Genomic DNA, 23,945 nt, shown 5'->3' with positions numbered 1-23,945 from the left:
AAATGTAAACAATTTAAAAACTAGACGTGTTCACTTAAACTTTAATTTTATCCAAATACATTGGGTATGTAGCGGTTACGAATAAAAGTGGCAACATTGCTTGTCGCTTGTTTAGGTTGCGGTGTTGCAGATACTCGATGAACGAGTATCACAGTGTATCTTCGTTTCTGGCATTTATCGTAAATATAACGTATTTTTATAAGACAAAGAGCATGTTCATCACTGATTGAAGACTGCCTGCATTATAACATAACGTAAGTTTATTTACATGCACATTTACATGTCATCAGTCAGGAGTGGGTCACTGATTTTTTGATCTAAATTGCTGTATGATACGAATCATAATGAATATTTACATAAAATTATTAAAGAACTAAATTTTAAAGAATTTTAGAGCAAATATTTTGAAAAAGAAATCAATTATTTGGTATCTTGTTAATTTTTTGAAAATAAAATTAAAGATTCTGTTAATCTTTTATATTTTATTTATACATTAATAAATATTTAAATAATGAAACTATGTTTTTATATCATTTACATTGAGCTTAAGAATTTGGGCCTGAAGTCCCAAACATAAAGATCGAATCCATTGTAGATGTCAACCTATATGTGAATAGCTGCCATTTTATAGAACATAGGTACGCCATTTTGTTGTTTCGTCACACAAAATGAAAGCTGATAAACTGATATTTTTATATTGAATTATATTATACAAATTATGAAATAGGATAGTTGCTTTTTGTATAGAAATAAAACGAAATATTACAAATCTTTATTTGTATAATATTATAAAATATTTTGTTTGCTAAAACTATACTTCACGTGATATTAACAATAAATAAAATATTATTGTATAGTTGGGTGTTATGTTTTGAATGCGTACAATACATTTCTAATGTATTATAAAAATTATTTTTTATAATTTAGTATTAATTTTTTAATTGAGGTCAATAGTTGAAAGTTTTATTTGTGAGTTTTATTTTTATTAAATACATTTATATCATATTTATAACAAAACATTATTGTTTTTAATAATAGCGTACTTAAGGTTCAGATTATAAGAAGAAAATAATTGGATCCATATAGATCCATAAAATCGATCTTCGTAATGAATTGTGAAAGTATCACACTTCTCCCACTCAATGAATTTAACATTGTATTACCAGTATGACGCATGTTGACCTCGTCAGTGAATGGAAAAAAAGAGACAGTACCAAACGTTTAATATAAAAATATTTGTAAATTGCAAAATATAATGTTCACAAATATTTGTATATACAAATATTTTGATATTAATATTTTTTTATAATATATTGTATTAAAAATTTTTGTCCTATAAAAGTTATATATGTTTCAAAATTTATGTCACTATATTAAATTTGATAAAATGTTTACAAATTACATATAAATTTTCTATTTCTAGCGTAAAACATTAAGTGTCTTTAAGTAGTGCATAAGCAAGGAAGGGGTGGGGGTATCACAAGTACAAACTTTTTAAATACTTTGACTCGTTCAGTATAAAATTGAAGAATAAGAATATAAATATAATTTTATGTGTTAAATACATAACTTTGTCATAGAAATTTTATTTAACATGTTTTATTTTTATTATTTATTAAGAATTAGTTCATTGATAGTGAACTATGACGCCATATTGGTCGACTTCGTGTGGAATCGTCGAATTTCGTTAGGACACATGTCGGGGCCTATGTTCAGCAGTATTCGTTCAATAGGGAAGCTTGCCGAGAAGCCCGCCTTTCTGAATATAAATTTTTCATAGTTTCAATCATAATTATTTTTAAATATTTTAGCATTTTTATTAGTTAGAATTACTCGTGTCGTGTATTTGTATTTGATTTTATAAACGAACAATATTTCTGACTTAAATTAATCTTTCAAAGTTTTATAATGTTAGTGATACAAAAGTACAAATTGATTGTTAGTTTATTATATTAAATATTTTTTCAGTGTATTACTGGTATGAAGTAAAAAATTATATTTAATTATTTTAAAATAATGATATGTATTTTTGGGACAATATGGTATATCTGTTATTTGAAATATAATGACGAATGTTAGTAATACACTTCCAATCCGCCATTTTTATTAGTTGAGTACTCATGGGCCAGGGACGTCATATGTTGGCGCGCATTGCAGGGCCCACATTTTATTATCTTTAATCTTTTTATGAAAGCTGAATATTTTATCATATATACGTAGATGATTTCATCGTTAATTTTAATGATTAATTTCGTGTATATATTGCACGTTTAATGGTATAATAATATCAGACAAAAAACATAGATGCACGAAAAATAAAAGCCTACAAATTTTCACTTTCTTATAATTTTAATATATTTGTAATAATTTACTGTAATTGAAATGTCAAATTAAAAAGTAACTTTGTGCAACATTATCTAGTTTGTAATATTCTGTTTTTTAGTTATAAAATACATTTTATATTTGGTTTTATGAACTTTATTTATGCAAAACAATAATTATTGATAAAATTATGTATTATAGTTTATAAATTGGAAAATTTTATTATTAATTTATTATAATATTTAATGATAATATTATTTGTAAACTTAAAATAATAAAAATTTGTCAAAATAAAAATAATAATATCACACATTAAATTATTGTAAATATTTTATTTCTTTTTGAATTTTGTATAGTATTTTATATTAAATCAGTTCTATAATGTGTATTTGTAATAAACTTAATTGTTACTTGTAATTGACTAAAAAAGTTGAGGTAAATGTGCAAAAATATTAGTTATTTATATATTTATTGATATATTGTGTATATAACTAAATATATTTATGAGTGTAAAGTTAATATTTTATTTTTTAAAATAAAGTTATTGAAAATAAGGTAATCATTTACAGGTTAAAAAATATTAAATGAGTAGCTTGTGACATTGTCTTGCATTGCTGTACCTTTTCTATGATGGAAGCTATAAGAAATGATACAATACGTACTTCTGACTCCATGCATTCTTTATCTTGTATTAATACACACCATATTGATGAGTTATCAAGAGAAAAAGAAGAAGAGTTATTATATGGTACAGGTGATGATGGTGATGAAGAAGATGCTCTTTCAGATGATAGTATGCGTTTAAGACTTTCTGATGACGATGAGATTGAAACAGAAGATATCCTAGCACCTGTTTTAGATAATGAAGAAAATAAATCAAAAAATAATGAAGATGGTAATTGTTATACATGCATTATTGATGTACATATTATGAATAAAAGAAGTCTAAATAACATTATTTCATTTAAATTACAGAAAAAACATCTGCAAAAGCTAAAGATGTAGAAATTCCTACTGTCTCAGAAAAAAATATATTGAAGAATGAAACAGATACCAAGAACATAATCCAGGAGGGGCAGTGTTCAAATAATGATGAAAAGATAGTAATTGATTACGAAAAAATTGGTAAAAACAGTGGAAATGAATCGATGAAGCCTCAAACAATGAATATGCCTCGTCCATGGTCAAGTTATGAACCACAATGGAGATTTCCTAGAATACCTAATGGTCGAATTTTTCGTAGTGCCAACCATACTTATAACAGATTTCGTTATCTAACACCTAGAGGACGTTACAGACTTCAATCATATGATTACAATGTTAGATTTCATAATGCATTTCTTCCTTTTGAACGAGGAAGAGGCAATGGAGTGTTTAATTCATATAGTAGGTCAACTTATGGTAACAGACAGCAGAAAAAAGGTTTTATGTCTAATGCAATACAAAAACAAAATAATTCATCTGAACTTGGTCAAAATATTGAAACTCCTTTAAATAAAGACATATCTTCAAAAACTGAAGTTACTAATGATATCAAAATTATAAAAATTGTTGACAGCAATCCAGGAGATGAAGATACATTACATAGTGAATCTTCAATTAATAGTAACAAGAATGATCAATTAAATAAGTCAATGAGAGTAGAAGTGGAGAATATTACTGCTGAAGATTTTAAAGGAGAAAGTATTAATACTAATTCTGCCAATAATTCATTAGGATCAGAACGTACCTTGGAAGAAAATTCAGGAATAATCGTATGCAATGATGATGAGAGTAAAGACATTACAGTTACCATAGTTCATACTATCAATGATAATTCCAGTGAAAAACTTGTAAATTCAGCACTCAACTTTTGTGATAATGATAACAGTAAGCAGGCGAATGAAGTAAGTAAAAGTAATATAAATAATGCAGGTCTTAATCCTAGCGATTTTTGTATTACTGACAATTCTAAAAAAGTGGAAGTATTAAGTGTAGATATACAACATAAATCTGATAAGGATGAAACTATAGAATACATTGAAGAAAATAATATAAATAATCAAGAACAAAATGAAACAGTTAAAACAACTGATATGGATGAATGTGGAAAAATTAAAGAAATCTATAATTTAGAAGAAAGAGAACTTAATAAAAATCAAGAATTGACAGATATCAACCAGGGGATACAATTACCTGAAAACAATTGTAAAATAACTGTTTTGAATACTTTAAAAGAAAAGGAGATGATAAGTAAGGAATTAATAATAAATGAAGAAGTAACTGATTGTAAGACACAAGAAATTATTAAAAATAAAAAAAGGGAAGTCTCTTTAGAAAACATGAAATCAAATGAAGATTTTGAAAACAATGTTTTTAAAGCAACAACTATTGAAGTAACTGAATTAACTAGTAATAAAAATGATAATGAAATTAGAATTAAACAAAATGTTGTACCAGAAAAATCAATTATTAACAATGGAAAATGTGATAACCAATTAAAAAGTAGTGATAATAGTATAAATTCTATGGAAGTTAATAAATACATTTCTTCTGAAGATCAGATAACTCATTCTAAAGTTGATCTTTGGGAGCAAAATAATGATGTTACTGGGAAAGATATAAAACCTACAGAAAAAGAAAACTCAGTAATAAGCTCTACAAGTAAAAAAACAAATCCAAGTGAAAATATTAACTTAATACTGAATGAAAATAGTTCATCGAGTGTAAAACCACAAAATGATTCATTAGATTTTATTATTGATACAAAAAATAATAATGGTGAGAATGATAAAAGAACTATTGAAGTTCCTGTAACTACTCAAAGAAGGAAGAGGCGAACAAAGAAGGCAATTGCTGTAGAAACTGTTTGTGAAGAAGATAAACAAGGTAGGATGTATATTATGTACACATATTAAAAATTAAAGAGGTTATGATATTGTATTATATAAAAGCAAGTATATATTTCTTAAAATAATTAACATCTATTTTTCTTTTTTTTTTTGTTACATGATATAAAATATATTTCTTTAAAGAGTGACTTATCAAAAATTTTCTGTTATAAATTAATAGATTGTTATTACAATATTTTGTTATAGTTAGGGAAAGTGGAAGACAGAAGAGGCGAACAGCTAAGAATGCAGAAGAAATAATACGGAAAAGATTTCTTAATCATGATAGCGATTTAGAATCTAGTGACGGGTCAGAAAAATTTGTAGCTGTAAATTATAAAATGAATCAAGATGTATGTCCTTTATCACCACCTTCATTAAAACGTACTTGTTCTGATACTGATAATAATATTATGAATGGTAGTATTAAGAAAATTAAAATAATTTCTGAAACACAATGTGATGAATTAAAAACACAAGAAAATAATTCTGGAAATATTAAAAAACTTAATTATGTTCATAAATTTTTCCAAAGAGATCTGAATGAAAAACTGCCAAAATTAAAACAGGAAGTATGTTGAAAATATAAAAATTTAAATCAATGATTTTATTATAAAAGTTTCCTATGTTTTACTAATGATAATTTCTTTAAGGAATTAGAAGAACTGTTAATACAAAAAATTGTTGAAACGATTACTATGCGAGATGAAATTGGTAAATTAAGAGAACAAGCACGCATATCAGAGAGAAATCAAGAAGCAACGCGAGCGAAGTGTCAACAACTAGCTAAACAAATTAAAGATTTTGAAATGGTATTAAGTCGTAATGCTGCAGATCGACGTGCAAATAATGACAAATCTACTCCACCAATTAAAATCAATAGATCTGTTGGATTACAAGTTAATTTTATAACGGTACATGAAAAATATTTTTCTGAAATAATTTTATATTTTATTTTTAATTTATTTTATTACAATATTTATTTATATAGGATCATGGAATGCAAAGTTTGCGGCAATTACAACAAAATTCTAATATGAAGTCCTTACATGTTTCAAGTAGTAATAATGTATCAAATACTTCAATTAACGAACCAAATAATGCATCCAGTCCAAGAAGAGGAATTAAAGTAAGATCCCCCAGAAGAAGTGAATCAATAAGTGGACAAACTCCTGTGGTGTCACAAAATCATACGCAGTCTCCAAACATAATGACTACTATTACCCCTGCAGCTTTAGTTGTTGCTAAACCTGTAGATACACAGCATTCTTTGACGATATCAAATCAACCTAGTGTTCAACAAATTATATCAAATGTAAGTTCACTAAATTTCATTAAAATAATTTCATTAAAATTTTCTTATTTTTATCATTGATCTAAAAAAAAGAGAAAAAAGAAAAAAACGGAAATATTATCGACTTTTATAGCCACAAGTACAACCACAACAATCGCAGCAAACAATAGTTTTAAATGGAAAATTTCCAAGTCAAATAAATCGTCAAGGATCTACCACGACAACTGTTGCGAAATCACGTGCAAATGATCTTATCGATCTTACAGATGAAGAGGGAAAAGGTAAAGGTACTAACTTTCACAATTTTCTTTCATTTCTTTATCCTTTATTTTATATTATTTTATCTTTTTATAAATTAAATGAATCAAAATATATGTTAAGGAAACTTTGATAATTTATAGCTACTGGTATACCAGTTGTGACAACTGCAATAACTGATCAACAAGTAAATTTAGCTCAAAAAGCACAACAACCTTGCTTCCAAAGGGTAATCCAGGCTATTCCTGGGAATGTAGCCATAACAAGTCAACCTCCTAGTATAAGAGTGGTACAACCTGCTAGCCAACCAACACCTACTGCCTTAGTGGTAAGTAAAAAGTTATAAATTTCTCATTAACTCTGCGCATATTCATATATATTTTTTTAGAATAATATGAACGCGCCTCGATTAGCATATGTAATGCAAAGTGGTGTAGGACCAACAAGGCAGCTATTAATAGCACCAAATTCCAGTCCGGTAAAATAAATATTTTGTTACATCTTTATTAAGTAAGATGAAATGAAAATATACAGTTTTAGTTAGTTTATAGTTTTATAACGAACGTTTACAATCATAGATACGGCCAGTGACTTCATGTAGAGCTTCATTTTCAACTTTAACGTACAAAACGGGTAAGTAGTTTCATTCAAATAAACAATATAAGTAATATATAGATATAATATAATCTTGTTAACAGGAATATCAACAATTGCAAATGGAACAGTTCGAGTTTTAACAACTCCAGCTACTGCAAATGTTCAGTTAAATAAGGTATATTTTAAATTAATATTTTTGTTTTAATAATATAGTTATTTTTTCATAATTACATTTGTTTCAGCATCCTGCACCTTTACCAGATATTCGCAATTATGCTGTAAATCCTGCTTGGAAACTTCCACCACCAGCGCCATCATTAAAAATTTCTAAAGTTGCACATGGTATGTTACAAAGTGCAAATTTATATATATTAAGAACATAAACAAATAAAAATTTATTATTATTGTGTAGGCATAGTATTGTCTTGGAATATGAACTTGTCGGACAAATATGCAGATATTGTTAGTTATCAGTTATATGCATACCAAGAAATTGCTGGCGTTCCTCCTAATACATCATTGTGGAAAAAAGTAGGCGATGTTCGGGCTTTACCACTACCTATGGCGTGCACACTTACGCAAGTAATTTGAACGAAGAATTGTTAAAATATTAATACAAATTTTATAAATACCTATAATATTAATATTTTTTCTTTTTTATAGTTTTCTGAAGGCAATAATTATTACTTCGCAGTTCGAGCAGTTGATACACATTCCCGGAAAGGACAGTATAGTATACCTGGAAATATTTCTTTATAAAATATATAATACATTTTAAGTTATTATATTAACGTCATTTTTAACGCACAGTTATAACAAATCATGACTCATGTAACAACAAATTCTGTGCAGTCCTTTAAATTGTCATTTAATTTATTACATTCATTACATGTAAGATACATTTAATGAAGTTGCAGAAATGTTTATAATGATAAAGTATGTTGTATAGATACATACAAACGAATTTGTTGTATAGTAGTAAATATTCATTTAATTGTAAGTAATTCGTACAATTCTTGATAACTATGATACAATTGTAGCTAATGAATTATTCTGTTCTTTTTATACACCTCTTAATTTATAAAATCAAAAAATACAAATCTTAATTTTGACAATATATAGTTTACATCCTTATATCTTTATTCACAAAATTGCAATGTAAAAATTCCATGCAATTTCATGCCATGTTTCATAAAGTATTATCGTTTGATAGTATATAGTATACAATAATTATCAACTTAGTTGAGTTATTTTAAATTTTAAGTAACACATAATATCTAGAAAAAAAGCAAGTAAGACAAAATATTCTAGTCAAAAAAAACTTTTGTAGCAATTATTTCAATATGCACCTTTCATAAAGACTGCTACAGTTTAAGACTATACACCAGCTGTATAAGTCTGTAATTGATATTGTCATTCATTGAAAGTGTTCATAAATATTGCTTCCTTATGTTATAGATAAAATACCATCTATTTTCATCTTTCATTAAATTTATTTTATTTTCATTGTTACTTATTGTAATTGAATCTTGCTAATATATGATTTGCTCAATTTTGATATAATTGTAATAAATCTTAAATGTTAAATGATAAAATACTCCATAGATTTTGTGACATAAAACAAACGACGAATCTCTTCACATTAGTATGTAAATATTAATGTTTATATGTTCTAATTTTTAATATTTGTATCGAAAATGTAATAACCTATAGTATAATTATCTAACATCATATTTTTAAGTTTCATTCATTTTTGTGTCATAAAAATGTATAATAAAATGATTGCTCATTTTTTATATAAGTTTATAATAAAAATGATTCCCAGTTGTTATAAAATTTTATTTATATAAAACATTTGGTTTTTAAGAAATAAAATATTAAGTATGAAAATATTGTGTTACGCATATAAATAATATATAAATATTTTTCTAACTTTTATTTCTTAATATTTATTATACTTATGTTATAAAAAATCTTTTCAATAGACAATGTGAGAAAACAAATATGGAAAGTGTAATCCTAATTTACTTGTTATTAGTTTAATTTAAAATTAAATTTCCCGCATCTTCATATATATTTTCTTAAAATAATAAGTATACTAATATCGATGATGCGTAGCATATACAGCCATCTGTGTGAAATTTTTAACATAGTTTGTTCCTGTTGATTGCATTTTGATTAATTTAGTAATTGTAATGTATAAAATCAATTGGTTAACTTGTTTTTAAGATGTATTACACACAAATAATATTCAAAATTTCATTATTTAATTTGTATATATTATACCGAAAGTCTGTGATTTGAATACTTGTCATAATATTACTAGTTACCTCCTTTATACTGATAAGTTTATAAAATAAAATAATAATTTTATCTTAAAAGAAGAAAGTAAAATATTATAAAGTTATATAGAAATGTATTATGTCCCTACGGATTTTATATGAAATAATAAAAATTATAATAATGAAAAAGAAAACAATAAATGTTTTAATATGATGTCACTTATTATTACTATCAACAAGGACTTAATATGGTATTACAACACTATATTACAAATTTACTAGTATTTTAAATATGTTGTACTAAAATTTTCAATTTTTTCAATCTATGTAATGTACAGTTTCTATATTATGAGTTAAGATATTACGAGCCGTAGAAATGCAGTACAATATGTTAAAGTATAAATAATTATGATTTTTCTATGTATACCTATGTATATCGTAATATGAGTGTAGTGATAATCTTTTCCGATATTGTAAGAAAAAAGTACAAGCAAGTGGGGGCGGAAGTAGTTAGTCGGTAATTTGTATATACTGTTTGCTGTACTTTGTGACATAGTACGTGAAAAGGCCATGAAACTAGAAAAAAAAACTATAAAATCGAACAATATTCTAATGGAATAAACATACGTTTGTAATGATTGATGTTCAAAATATTAATGGATGTGTATTTCTTTAAATATTAAATATGTGTGAAATACTACGTAGCAATTTTGTTACTTTCGGGATATATCTTGAACTGACAAGCATAACATAAATAATGTTGAAAGACAGTAATATTTTTCAACTGTTTTGTTAGCAATGTATTATCTATCTCGAAGAATTAATTTCTATATTGTTGTTTGACTATCAGTTTACCCTTTTGATTAACTGTTTCTGATTCGATTTTTTAAAGATTAAGTCAAGAATGTAATATGTCAGCAGGTTTTGTATTAAAATATGAGTACATCATAAAAACACAACTTTGTAACTTTTAAATAGAAATCAATATTCAGTCACTTTGAATTTATAAAAAAGTAAAACTTGGAATGCCAAATAGAATGAAATATGAAAAATATTGTGAACCTATATTGGATTAAGTGGATTAAAATATGCAGTGCCAAATTGTTTCATGGGTGTGACATTTTTAAATTTCATGATTTACATACATTTTCTATTATATGGCAAGTGCTGTTGCAAACTGTCCAAAAGAAGTCAGTAAGCACAGCTCTTGTCTGTAACTAGTAGTGAAATCTACATTGATAATTAGGGGATGCCCAGCCTACATTCGCTCGTCGTACGACGAGCTCCACTAATGGATATGGGTACTGCCACTAGTTCTGTGACATCTGTCAATCCTTCTAATAAAGTTACTACAAATCAGAAAAAAGTTGATAAGTCTAATAAACTTACGGGAGTCAGATTACCTTTATTACGCAAGGAAGCCAGTGTTGTAAATCTTTCTTTAACAGAGAGGAGTACAGCAGGAAAAGGAGTAGATGCTCCTTTACTTAGACCTGAAAGTAGTGCAAGCTTAGAAGCTCGTGGCAATAGCTGGTTGAGTTTAGGTCCTGGAGTATTAAGAAAATGCGAAACTGCTGTGGGTTTAAGCACTTCTGCTTTAGAAGGCAGACCTATAAATCGCAGCCGAGTATGTTCTCGCTGTTCCAGTTTATTATCATTGGCATCTAGTTCACGCTACAGTTTAGCTGCAGGCAACTTTGTTCCTGCATGTTCTCAACAAACACTTGGACGTGTATTTTGTAAATTATGTCTTGTTGATACGTCTCTTTCTAAAACATTTAAGATAGAAGGCTGTGGTTGTTCCTATTGTAAAGATGTATGTGCAAAGTATTTTACTTCTTATGACCAGTTCTTAAGCCTAATAGTATTTTTATAAGTACACATATATGAGAATATATATGATCTTTGTATGTTTTAGTGTATGAAAGCATATGTTGAGTTTGAAATTGAAGAAGGTGCATATGAAATTAGTTGTCCTGATGCACAATGTGAACACGGAGCAATACTTTCTATGAAGGAAATATCAAGTCTTGTTAGTGCTGAGCTTGTGGAAAAACATCATAAATTCCGATTGAATAGAGGTATGTAAAATTTATTTATCACAAACATTAATAACTCAGTTTGATAATTTCTTATGTAACTCAGATGTGTCTATGGACAAAGCACGTGCTTGGTGTCCACGTGCAGATTGTGAAACAATATGTTCTATAAATGCTACTGAATCAAATGGAACTCCTATTGGGCCAGTCCATTGCCCTAATTGCTCTACGGATTTCTGTTCCATATGTCGGGAATCATGGCATACTGGTCCTTGTTCAGATATCTCATTAGGTATACCATTTGATGGTGATCATATCAAATGTTGTCCTATGTGTTTTGTACCTATTGAAAAGGATGAAGGATGTGCTCAAATGATGTGTAAAAGATGTAAACATGTTTTTTGTTGGTATTGTTTAGCTTCTTTAGATGTAAGTATATCTATTTATGGTAATAATAATAATAACACTTCTAAAAACTTTTTAATTCTATAATTGTATTAAACAATATAGGATGATTTTTTATTGCGACATTATGACAAAGGACCATGTAAAAATAAATTGGGTCACTCACGTGCATCGGTTATTTGGCATAGAACACAAGTTATTGGAATTTTTGCTGGATTTGGATTACTCTTGTTAGTTGCATCTCCACTACTTTTGTTGGCTGCACCATGTATTGTATGCTGTAAATGTCGCGTATGTGGTTCATGTAGACTTGAACAAGAGGAAGGTGATACTACAACATAGAAAAACATTAAAAGTTTTTCAGAGCTTTCAAGTATGATGAATAATTAATTTAAGATATTGAACCTATGCACGCAATTAGCGATTTATATAGATATACATTGAATTTACATGTATCATAAGGTGTATTTGCAAACAATAACATCAAAAGTATAATAGCTACATACTAAACATTTAATTTCGTAAATGAAAAAAGATTTAACATCTTATTTTATTTTCAATTATTTTTGTCGACAATATTTATAATCAATAACTATTTTCTTTATTTTGACACATTATTTGCAAATGTATGAGTTTAAAAAGTATGTACACATTTGTATATATTTATATTATAATTGTTTTTTATATCAAAAAGTTATATTTACTGAAAGCTACTTAATGTCTCATATTTAATAGTTATACTTTAGATTCTGAAAAATAGTAAGATTTTTTTTACTCTTATCAGATTGTAATAATATTTTCCCATTTTAACATGTTTATATACCAAATCATAAATACTCATGATCCTTGTTTATGACATTCCAAAAAATTATATTTACGTTGTATTGGATTAACTGCCATATTCAAAATTGTTTTAAGTTCTTTTTTGTAAACTATGTACTAAATAATAGTTTATTCCGTGATTCTTTTATATATACGTAATTTACTTTTCTCATATTTGTACGACAATCTTTAGCAATACTCAACATTGTTTTCATGTATTTTTAATATATAAAAATAGTATGAATATAGCCATGAAGCTAAATTAATAAGCAATGTATATCTATATCGGTATTCAGCAAAACTAAGACATGATTGATTAAAAATTTTATGAACTGTTGATTGTATTGCAGACCTTTTCATTTTATCAATGCTTTTTTATTTATACTGCTAAGTTAATTATATGTATATTTATCGCTAGTACATATACATATTATTAAATTAGTTGTATGTATATTTATTGTCAATACATTATGTAACTACATAATACATGTAATTAAGGTATATTAAATTTGAAAAATCTTGAATTTACGGAAATCTGTAAATTGCATTAATTGCATAAACGTAATATATTTACCACTAATGATACATTTGAGTATAATTTTCTGATTTGAAGAAACGTTATTCTGTGTTTATTATAAACAATTTTTTGAATTAATAATAGAGTCTAGACTAAAAATAGAGGAAGTAGTATATTATAATGTATAAACAATAAAATTAAATAATTATGAGGCGTATAAAAACACTATTCAATTTCTGATAATAATTACATATGATAATATCACAGTTAACACTTTTTTTTTTTTGCAAGAAATATATTATAATTGGCATTACAATATAAGAGTAATTTTTTCATTTTATATGTGTACATATAAGAATACATATGTACAAAGATACACAAGGTTAATATTGCCTAATCATAACATGTGATTAGTTAGTAATAATGAATTAGTACATAAAAAACAAAAGAACTTCTGTAAGCATTCAAATTTCTAAATAGCTATATGTTGTAATTTGTTCTATGCTATTGATTATAGTTGTATATGTAAGTTGTATTTAAGTATATATAACTGTTATGTTATTGATTACGATATGTAAATATATGCTCGTGCGCGCACGTGTGTGTTAGTGATTATGCATATATATACATTTAATTTATCTACACTCCTTTTCTCCATATGTTATGTATATATACATACCCGTATTTGCGTTGGTGCAATTTCGCACGGAAGTCATTTTAAATCGAATACGAATATAAAATAAAAAATTTAACAAACAGTTAAATAAGTGATTAAGATAGTAAGTTATTTGCGGTTAGTTAGTTTTATGTAGTGGATTAATTGTAAAGTGATATATAAGCAACTAATGTTAAAAAAGTCATTTTACTGTTATTATCTTCCTGTATTATTATTTTATCTATATTCATTCTATATTATCTTTCTATTATATTTAAAATATAGTACCTTATTTTACGAATGGAAACAATTAATATATGCATTACTTTTATTCTAATCTCTGATATTTGGAACAGAAACTCTGATATAGTACGTGTTACTTTGTATCACGTTTATCATCAAAATTTACTTTATTATGTAGATTCTTCATATAGATTTCTGATATTGAATGTGTAAATGCAAGAACAAATTTTATTTGTGCAAATAGAGGGAAGTAATAAATAATAATCTATAATAATAAATAATAATAAATAATTTGATAAACTTTTCATGTTCAAAATAATGCTTTTTTTTTATAAAAGTACTTTAAAAATTATTTTTAATATTGATAATTTTCATTTTACAAATATTTTGTTAATAATAATTAATTAAAAATATTTGTAACACGTAAATCAAAATTTAGGACTCTCATAATGTTTTGCTCACAAAATATTAGATACTTCACAGTAAAAATAATTCATTTTACAAGTATATTAATAATATAATAAAAATGATTTCTTTATTTTTAAAATGAGTGGTATTTCAAAGTACATTTATTTGTATCAATTTTAAATATTATTACAGGATATAATAATTTTGGATAAAATTATAGGAAATTAAAAAAACACGAATAATTTCGACAATAATGTCAACATTTATTATATAATAACCCATTTATTATTTTCTAATACAATATCTTTTTGTAAGAAAATTCAAAATTTGATTGGGTTAGAATTGCTTGGAATGAAAAATTTGCACCATTAAGATGTATTAAATCATGAATAGAATTTTTAGTAACAGCAAGTTTCCACTTGAATAAGTTTCATAGGGCTGTATACCTTATTAATTCTATTATTCTTTAATGCATCTTGTTTGCCAATTTTCAATGGACCACGAACGAGTTGGGAGATGGTACATAATTTATGAATTACGTAATGACAATTCTGTAGTCCTACTAAGAAGCTGTGATAGATCTTAGATTCATATTCATATTCATTATGTGAGCTAGTTAAAGAGAAAAAAATAACAATCATTAATCTAAGTCTATATACTACAACATATTATTAGTATTATTGTAAAGTAGTTAGTGTCAAAAATTACATTAATTAATTTAATAAAAATGAGTAAATATAACTATGGTTGATAGATAAATGGATTATTTGATAAGACCCTTAGCTCTAAATAAATCCCTCATCAAACCCTTTAAGTACCCAATTTCTCGTTGTAAATCTGTTACTTGATTTTTTAATTTTTCGTTATTTTCAGTAAGTTCACGTTCTTCGCCTATTATTTCTTTAATTTCTTGCTTCTTCTTTTGCCTGTATCGTGTTGCTGCATTTTTGTTTTGTTCTTTTTTCCGCACCTTTTTATCCTCGATTGACGGACGAGAATAAGGTTTTTGCCGATGTTTTGCTGTAATACACGTAGATTGTTTTGTTCCTTTCTTTCCGGATTCTAAAACCCAATCTGGATCATCCATGGAATCTTCCGATGAAATGTAACTACCACCAGAGCTTGTACAAGGACTAGATGGTGGAATATCTTCTGTATATAAACGTACATATTCGTCCACCACAGCTAAATCATGTGCAACATCTGTGTTTAATGGATCCAATGGTACATTTTTCGTATTCCATTGTACAGGTACTTCATTTACATATGATTTCTCCTCTGGAACTACCATACCATACATGGAATGTTGATTAGAATACAACGGTTGTACAGGTTGTAAAGTAACAAGTAACTGGGTATCCACATTTAATGGTTTATGTGGTGGAGGTGATTGAGGAGGTGTAAGAGTGGAACTTGATGAAGGGACTATTTGATGACAAGCTTCCACATCTCCCAGAACAGTTTCAAATTCTTGCAATAGAGTTTGGGTATCATCTTGTTGGGGAGCTTTTGTAATTTCATTATATGTTGTTGACTTGATTTGTCCATTCTCAGCAATTGGTAGCTCTTCAAAAATAGGTAATTCTATCTTCTCCTCTAACCAATCTGAAAAGGGTTCTGTAAAAAATAGACAACTTTATCATTTTGATTCATAATTAGTTCATATAGCATATATTAATATGAAGTAAAAGATAGATAAAGATATATCTGTGTTTCTTTTTTTCTCCATTTAATGATCAAAAGTGTAGGAATTTTAGATCCTTTAAAATATTGGTAGTACATAAGATTTTAATCAAGAACTATTTACATAAATGTATTATTAAAATATATTTTTTTAATACTATTATTATTGTTATAAAAATATAACATTTTAAATTATATGAATTTACATATTAGTACATTAAAAAAGAATAATTCAAAACAATACAATTGTATAGCTTGTCAACTTAGAAGTTAACAGTACTTTTACTTATGTCTTGCATAAAGAATAAGTAGGAGTGGTTCATTGATGTATATATAATTTCATGGACGTTACTAGTTTAACTAGAAAAACAAGTTCCTGATTTGCAATTTCTTTGGCTTCTAATATTACAGCCAAGACTGATATAATAACACTGTTATTTGGAGTACAATCTGATATTGAAGATGTTATTTTAAAATAATATCTAAAACTGAGTTTTCATAAAAAATTGAAGAAGACAAAAACGGGAGGAAAAAAAGAAACAAAAATGTTGTATTTTTTATGCAAGACCTACATTTATACATTAAATATTTAAATAAAAATAGGAAGTTTACACTTGTTAGTTAATTAAATAAAATTTGCTTGCTAGGAAAAATATGATAATAAAATATCCACAGTAATTACATTATAATATACAAATGAACCCTAGCCTATTTCTTGGTGAAACTTGGATCAGAGTCTAAGTTTATGTGTGTAAGTTATCTTCATTTAAATACAGAGGGCATGGGGTTAGATAAGAATATTTTTTTTATTATAAAGCGCTATTGTACATAGTATGATTTTGTTACTTAAAAAAAAAAGAGAGAAACAAAGAGAAAAAAGAAAAGAAAAAAAAAAGTAAAACGTAAATTTAAGTAATTTGATCAAAAATAAATTCGATGTACGATTTTTTAATTTTTATGTGATTTATAAACAAATAAATGATCTACTTTTTTGCAGAACAGAAATTTTTATCTTGAAACGATTCCGTTAGTTCTTGACAAAGTGGGAAAACGTTTTCTACATGAGACGATAGATAATTTAGATTAATTTAATATTCCTTCATATTATTTTGTTTAAAAAATCTATGCATGAGAAATCGCATATATCATACAATCATATATGTCATAACATATTCTCGAGCATCATTTTTATTTTAAGGAAAAATTATAAACAATTTATGTTATTCATATATGTCTCTATCACTAATAATAAAACTTTCAAAAAGAATGATTTTGTTATTAGAGGAAAAAAAAGAAAAGAAAAGTAAAAAAGGAAGAAAGAAAAACTATCCAAAATGCGGTACATTTTCAACAGGTCAAGGGAATTCAATTTCTTAACGAAGTTACTCCATAATAATTGTTTAGAGACGACTTGAACCAATTCTGTTATTCGATTGTACGAACAATGTGGCAACAGTGTTCTGATATGCGTAATAAAGATATTTTTTTCATCGAAGCGAATGCTAGAAAGAGAGAGGACATAAAGCGAGCGAAAGGAAACGTACCGCTGTAACATATAGCAGCCATTATCACGTGCGTCTGTTTTGCTTGAATCCTTATTAAAAACAGAAAAGGGGAGACTATACATGTATGTTATAATTAAATAAAATTGAAAAACTGTTTTTAATGTATGGTATGGTGGTTTTTGTCGACGTGAAATAATCAAGTCCATTCACGGGGACACGAATCACATCGATTCAACGTCTTTTTACAAGTTTTTGGGAATTGACAATGATTTCTCGGTTCCACGTGTAGCGATATGCGAACTGCATGCTATTATACAACATTAGTACACTCCAACATCGAGATGCCAAGTCTTTTTCTTCGTTCACTTTTAAAGATGCCAATATTGTTAAAATTTTTGATCTACACATGAATCTGTTTAACCATTATACACATTCTATCAGTTTCTTTAGATGTATTCCTTGCTATTGTTGCTATTGTATTGTTCAACAACTTGAATTATGTTCATGGATACTACGCACTTTGTCAATCACTTGTTATAGATTATCGATCGGTATGATCAATTAAAAATCACCATTCACGATGGCTTCTATCTCACAGAAATACTTTAAAATTTTATATTTAACAATTAACGCGATTTCAAATCTCACTGGTGGTCAAAGCAAATCTCGGAACACGTGCAATAAGCTAACGTATGTTATGAAAATATCACATTCGGAATAAAATTGTTATGGTTTTTTTAGAAACAAATAATGTCTATTTATGTTTAAAACATGGATACAATGCGGTATATGATTCACAATGAAGAATGAAACAGTCGATTTTTTCTGCTGCAAAGATCACTGACACCGTCGGCACACGCATGTAAAGAACAATAAACGTGACAGACTTTAACACTAAGAGAGATAAAACTTTTTAACTCGTACAAAAAAATGAGCCTAATTGAAATACTTGTAAATTTAAAACAATAATAAAGTGTTTAAAATTTACAGGACAATTAAATATCAACAGGAAGTTGACTCGTAACTAAGACTAATCGACAGAATCGTCCGATCAGTTTGCACTACTGCGAGAGACCACTCTTGCTTATCTTTGGACTTTCCCCTCTGACGCCCCTTCTCCAACGCCGTAAAATACACGTCATTCCCCTATCGGCCTTCAACCAAAGCCGTTTGTATAGAGGTTAACCAGTTTGTCCCACTCTCCTTTCCAGAAAAAAGAAAGGAAAATAAGATACATGTTAGAAGAAGCGAGAAGGCTGAAAGCAATAGGAATATCGAGAATGCAGTCGAACAAAACGCTAACGTTGGTTTCTGCACTTCTAGTACAGACAGCTTTGAAAACTAGAGGTCGCTAATTTAATATATGCATACACATATAAACTAATATATTATGAATGTCGCCCACACTTACACACCATTTGGTATTTAAAAGCGTATTATGATATATAGCATTCTTTTTAAATGCAACATATTGCAGTAATGTTAGGCTTGTATCATTTCTTATTTTCAAATCAATTCAAGCATAACAAAATTTATGCACCTGTTTTCAAATTACTACATAAATCTGTATAAACATTTTGGGTTGCAAAATATATGCTTTTGCATACATTTACTATTTATGTGAGATAGTCTTACATTTATATTAGAAGTTATAATCTTATAATCAAAATATAAGTTATAATAGTTTGATTCGTATTGCATTGATATCAAACTTAAATAATTATGTACTTTTCAAATACACTGTGTACATAAATCTTAATGATACATTTCAACATAATAACTGTTTATAAGAATAATTATATTTATCAATATGAACCTAGACACTTAATTTTAATTAAATTGTCTATAAATGAATGTATATTGAGATATTAAAATTTTAAAACTTTCATATGAATACTTACCTTCTTTAATCCATTCATCTAATTTTTCCAAAAGTTTTGTGGCCACCTGTGCACGAGTAGGATGTTCCTCGTACATAACAGATTCAACAACTTTTTTAGTAGGATCTACAGATTTATCATCAAATAAGAACCAATCATCTTCAAATTCATTCGACAATGTCCCATTAGGGGACACTGGCTCGAATTTCCACAGCCACATTTCCTGGTCTTGAGTGGATGCCATTATCAACGCAATCCCAATCAAGGTTTATCAAAAAAGGATGAAAAGAAATTTGTGTCGTCTGTGCGACGCAGCTCAAAATGAGCGCCATATTGGCTCTGAAAATTAAATATAAAAAGTTAAATATATATGTGTCATTATGTAAATGTATATGTATCATTATGTAAATATATAATGTAAATAAGTTCATATAACAATTCGAATAATATATTCCTCATTAAGATAAATGTATTCTACTCTTTGTTAAATATTTTAAGAATTGTATAAGAAGATATCTTATTAGTTGAAATATGAATCGAAAATTCAAAATAAAAAGGAATACATAAAGAAATTAATTATTTATTAAAGCATTTATAGACTAGAGATAATTATCTGTTATGTATATACGCATATATGTAAATTACATATTTGTTCTATTTGTTGTTATTTATTGGTTGTGCAATTTGGAAGTAACTTATACCCATTGAATATTATCGTAAAATGCAAGAAAAATGGCCAACTAAATTCTTATGACGCAACATTGAATCATATCATCTGGTTAAATTTTTTTATTGCATTTAAGAATTTAATTGTATCATAAATTGAATTTTAGAAATATGTGATTACAACATGATGTCGATAGAGAAAAAATAAACATTGTTCAAAAAATAGCATGTTAGTAAAACTATTCACAAAATGGCAGACATACACGTCGTGGGTTCAACGTAGGTTATGAAGTTATTTTGTTTCAGGTAACAAATATTACTTACTCCATGATTAATTAGTTGTATTGGCACACTTGCGTGTGCAAACTGCTTCGTAAACTACTGACTCATCTTGTCCGTGATGTGAAATGTTTAGAAAATTCAAACGTCTTTCCGCCTTGATACATGGATGGCAAATGAGCGTCTCCTTCGGAGAATTTGACCGTTGAGATCACGTGATTTAGGAATGCGTACGCAAAGGTGCTCAGTTCGAAACATTTTCATGGATTTTCTGCGCAGGTTATATCTTTACGAAATTATATTTCATTTATATTTTTTATTTTGTGCAAATATTAGAGCAAGTGTAATATTATTAAATATTATTAGGTAAATAAATATTATACGTTAATAAAAATTTTCTGTAGAACTATTTTATACGACAATAACATTGAATATATTAAGAAACTAATGAAATAACTATTAGATGTATATGAAACACCTTATATGTAATGTAAAACGTCAAAATTTATATATTTTAGTAAGGTAACGAAATCGTAAGGTTTAGGTAATTCATAATTTTCGAACATCATTTATAATGTCATTTTCATTCATGATTTATGTCAGGGTCGCTGTTTTTCTATAGTAACATGTTTACACGTTTACATATTTACATATTTTTCATCTTATTTCATAGTCATGAAAATTAATTATTTAATAAATGTCTATGGATATGTCTTGATTTTAAAAAGATTCACGACTTAACGCAGAGACTAAAGATATCTCGTAGAAAATGAAACGAAGAATAAAAGAAATATTTTACAATATTTTACATGGATATTGATATGGATATTTCAAGTAGATTAAAAAAGTTTATTGTATTTTCTAAAATACATTTATGAGAGGACATTTGAACATAGATTTATCAAGAATTTTAATCTTCATCGGTGAACTACTTATTTTTTTGTACGGTTCACCGATTAATAAACGAATTATTTAAACGAATTATTTAATTTTCTGAAGTAACGCAAGTTATCAAATAATTAATCACTCCAGTCTTATGTACTTCTTATGTATATATTGAAATTCAGTATTTCACGTTAATAATTATAAACTATATAATAAATTTATCGATTTAATTAACAACAGTGAAAAACAGTAGGTTGTAGGTAGTGAGCATAAGCATAAACATAAGATAGTTTGATGTCTAGGTACTCCTCCTCTGCTTGAAATAATCTTGTCTGAAACCTTTATTTATAATCCATCCAATTTTCGTTCTTATTTGTACTGGCGCAGATAGCGTGAAAATCTTTTGAATCCCATGACCCCAGTAGCCCGTGCTCGAATCCATTTTCCCAAGCGTGGTGATCGCATTTTTGGCATAAGTTACCGCATTAGGCACTAAAATACTGGATACCTGTAACGTTGTCAAACAATTGTAATCATTATCGATAAATCTGCTTACTTTCTCTCCACGAGTTTGCCTTTGGTTTACCTGTAGCCGGTCACTGAACGCGTTCATTTTCGTGTTCACGAAAAATGGAGTCAAATGCTGTATAGTTATTCCAAATCTGGAGTACTCGGTTCTGAGCGCTTCGGAGAAGCTCTTGATGTAAACTTTCGTCGCAGCGTATACGGTCATTAACGGCAACGGTTGGAATTCCGAACCGGATGACACGTTGACGATGGCGCCTTTTCCACGTTTCTGCATTTGTCCGATGACTATTCGTGTCATTAGCGTGGTAGTCCCAACGTTAATATTTATAATGTCCCATAATTCGTCTTCTGGAACTTCTCCGAAATACATCGGATAACTATACATCATACCCACGTTGTTCACTGAAACGTGTTTTAACGCTTCAATCATGCGATCAATCGAAGAAACGGTGTATAAATGAATACCATGCGAGAAAGATATCTATTTTAAGCTAATGATATCCGATAGGTAAACGTCTTGGCTTCACAACGCATAACGGATTAATTAAATAATGCAGATAAAGTATGGAAAGAGACGAAGATGGTTCAATTACCTAAGATACCAATTGGAATATCTTTCAGCTGTTCTCTCAACTTTTCAAATATATCTTTTCCCTTGCTGAAATCCGCTACGATTACTTTCACTTCGATCGTTGGATTCTCTTGTAAGATTTCGTTTTTGGTTTTCTCTAATTTCTCCATGGAACGACTGATTAGCACCAAGTTTATACCTCTCACGGCTAATTCTTTCGCGTACGCTTTACCGATCCCATCGGTGGACCCGGTCACCACTTGTACGTAGAAAAAAATATTTCAAAATATTTGCCGAATACCTAATATGTGTGCGCGAGTATTACCTGCCCATTCGCCGAATTTTGTTTTCAGATCGACCGGTTTTAGGTCGATTATCGGCGAGAGAATCTCCCATAGAATGCTGACAATTTTGCTGACATAATCCAGGAGCAGCCAGAGGAGCAGCAAACCGATCAACAACCAGAATATCATTTGCAACATCGTTTTCCTTTAACACAATCGACACGATTTCACCTTTTTATAACCGAAATATCTTACAAACAATCAAATAATCGTTCTATTGTTCGAAACGATGTGGCCGGCAATAGTCACCAATAAAATTAATTTTGCGTTTTAATTGGAATATCGCTCGTTGGACACTGTTATTTACATAAAATACAGCATACGATCGAACATACGTCTAATTAAATATTATCGTGAAAGGAAACTCGCGATAATGACAAATCATTTTGCTAATATGATTCGCATATTTTTGACATTTCTGTATGAGAGCCTTTAAACCCTCGCTGCGCCGATTACACGATATTTAATAATTTATTTATCATATATAAAATAATAAACATAATTCCTGACGCGTATGTAGCCGTTGAAGTTCGATGAGGCCATATTACTTCACTCGTCGCGAATATTTAAAGTTGGAACTGTCAAAATGTGAAAGTATCGAGTTACCTAAGTTCTTGGGAAGCTTTCGTATCTCTCGTGAACACGACAGCACAAATATTTGACGTTCACGATAGTGTCATCGTATGTTTTTCTCGAAACGCCGCACCTCCTCGGTCTCTTACAATGCCTTTCGTTTATTTTCAAACGATGGTCAGTCAACGAAGGCCAAAGCGAGACTAAAACCAGCAGTGGCAGGTGGACGGTACAAATGGCGATTGAAGGCAAGGCACTTTCTCTAGCCACTATAAGCGACATGTGATCGAACGAGTGACGACGAATCTGAAGAAAGCCT

At 28.1% G+C, this 23,945-nt stretch overlaps 4 protein-coding genes across 5 annotated transcripts; 2 read left to right on the top strand and 2 right to left on the bottom strand.

Annotated features, from left to right (window-relative positions):
- The first annotated feature begins 153 nt into the window (after positions 1-153).
- wde (Fibronectin-III type domain-containing protein windei) lies at positions 154-8,100 on the top strand. The gene is made up of 14 exons (XM_017910735.1): positions 154-254; positions 2,892-3,217; positions 3,298-5,190; positions 5,400-5,764; positions 5,846-6,106; positions 6,184-6,511; positions 6,627-6,773; positions 6,888-7,072; positions 7,133-7,222; positions 7,323-7,377; positions 7,443-7,516; positions 7,584-7,683; positions 7,754-7,923; positions 8,005-8,100. Exons 2-14 carry the CDS (start codon positions 2,950-2,952, stop codon positions 8,098-8,100), a joined length of 4,032 nt encoding a protein of 1,343 aa, XP_017766224.1. The 5' UTR covers positions 154-254; positions 2,892-2,949.
- Positions 8,101-10,668: 2,568 nt separating this feature from the next.
- Positions 10,669-12,477, top strand: LOC108555197 (probable E3 ubiquitin-protein ligase RNF144A). The gene is made up of 4 exons (XM_017910741.1): positions 10,669-11,439; positions 11,542-11,704; positions 11,769-12,091; positions 12,173-12,477. The coding sequence occupies exons 1-4, from the start codon at positions 10,873-10,875 to the stop codon at positions 12,407-12,409; spliced, it is 1,290 nt and encodes a 429-aa protein (XP_017766230.1). The 5' UTR covers positions 10,669-10,872; the 3' UTR covers positions 12,410-12,477.
- Positions 12,478-15,188: 2,711 nt separating this feature from the next.
- Positions 15,189-20,906, bottom strand: crc (bZIP transcription factor crc). 2 transcript variants are annotated; one of them, XM_017910767.1, is made up of 3 exons: positions 20,771-20,906; positions 19,802-20,119; positions 15,189-16,329 (listed from the first exon to the last, which is right to left on the bottom strand). In XM_017910767.1, exons 2-3 carry the CDS (start codon positions 20,022-20,024, stop codon positions 15,476-15,478), a joined length of 1,077 nt encoding a protein of 358 aa, XP_017766256.1. In that variant the 5' UTR covers positions 20,025-20,119; positions 20,771-20,906; the 3' UTR covers positions 15,189-15,475. The 2 variants fall into 2 exon arrangements, with proteins under 2 accessions (XP_017766256.1, XP_017766257.1); XM_017910768.1 differs by lacking the exons at positions 19,802-20,119; positions 20,771-20,906 and adding an exon at positions 17,940-18,313.
- A 963-nt stretch (positions 20,907-21,869) lies between these two features.
- On the bottom strand, positions 21,870-23,931 carry LOC108555217 (inactive hydroxysteroid dehydrogenase-like protein 1). Its single transcript, XM_017910766.1, has 5 exons — positions 23,660-23,931; positions 23,035-23,198; positions 22,732-22,968; positions 22,197-22,540; positions 21,870-22,118 (listed from the first exon to the last, which is right to left on the bottom strand). Exons 2-5 carry the CDS (start codon positions 23,189-23,191, stop codon positions 21,909-21,911), a joined length of 948 nt encoding a protein of 315 aa, XP_017766255.1. The 5' UTR covers positions 23,192-23,198; positions 23,660-23,931; the 3' UTR covers positions 21,870-21,908.
- Positions 23,932-23,945: the final 14 nt, after the last annotated feature.

The sequence above is a fragment of the Eufriesea mexicana genome, unplaced genomic scaffold, assembly GCF_001483705.2.
Source record: "Eufriesea mexicana isolate 0111107269 unplaced genomic scaffold, ASM148370v2 scaffold143, whole genome shotgun sequence".
Taxonomy (NCBI): Eukaryota; Metazoa; Arthropoda; class Insecta; order Hymenoptera; family Apidae; genus Eufriesea; species Eufriesea mexicana.
This window is presented reverse-complemented; position numbering and strand designations above follow the sequence as displayed.

What these genes read in the sequence shown, in the direction of transcription:
- LOC108555217 (XM_017910766.1), bottom strand. Translation starts at nt 23,191, where the DNA reads ATGTTGCAAATGATATTCTGGTTGTTGATCGGTTTGCTGCTCCTCTGG. An exon ending in AAAATTCGGCGAATGGGCAG is followed by an intron (nt 22,969 to 23,034) that starts GTAATACTCGCG and finishes TCTACGTACAAG; the next exon opens with TGGTGACCGGGTCCACCGAT. An exon ending in TATTCCAATTGGTATCTTAG is followed by an intron (nt 22,541 to 22,731) that starts GTAATTGAACCA and finishes AACACGTTTCAG; the next exon opens with TGAACAACGTGGGTATGATG.
- crc (XM_017910767.1), bottom strand. Translation starts at nt 20,024, where the DNA reads ATGGCATCCACTCAAGACCAGGAAATGTGGCTGTGGAAATTCGAGCCA. An exon ending in AGATGAATGGATTAAAGAAG is followed by an intron (nt 16,330 to 19,801) that starts GTAAGTATTCAT and finishes TATTTTTTACAG; the next exon opens with AACCCTTTTCAGATTGGTTA.
- LOC108555197 (XM_017910741.1), top strand. Translation starts at nt 10,873, where the DNA reads ATGCCCAGCCTACATTCGCTCGTCGTACGACGAGCTCCACTAATGGAT. An exon ending in GTTGTTCCTATTGTAAAGAT is followed by an intron (nt 11,440 to 11,541) that starts GTATGTGCAAAG and finishes TGTATGTTTTAG; the next exon opens with TGTATGAAAGCATATGTTGA. An exon ending in TAAATTCCGATTGAATAGAG is followed by an intron (nt 11,705 to 11,768) that starts GTATGTAAAATT and finishes TATGTAACTCAG; the next exon opens with ATGTGTCTATGGACAAAGCA.
- wde (XM_017910735.1), top strand. Translation starts at nt 2,950, where the DNA reads ATGATGGAAGCTATAAGAAATGATACAATACGTACTTCTGACTCCATG. An exon ending in AACTTTAACGTACAAAACGG is followed by an intron (nt 7,378 to 7,442) that starts GTAAGTAGTTTC and finishes TCTTGTTAACAG; the next exon opens with GAATATCAACAATTGCAAAT. An exon ending in CAAATGTTCAGTTAAATAAG is followed by an intron (nt 7,517 to 7,583) that starts GTATATTTTAAA and finishes CATTTGTTTCAG; the next exon opens with CATCCTGCACCTTTACCAGA.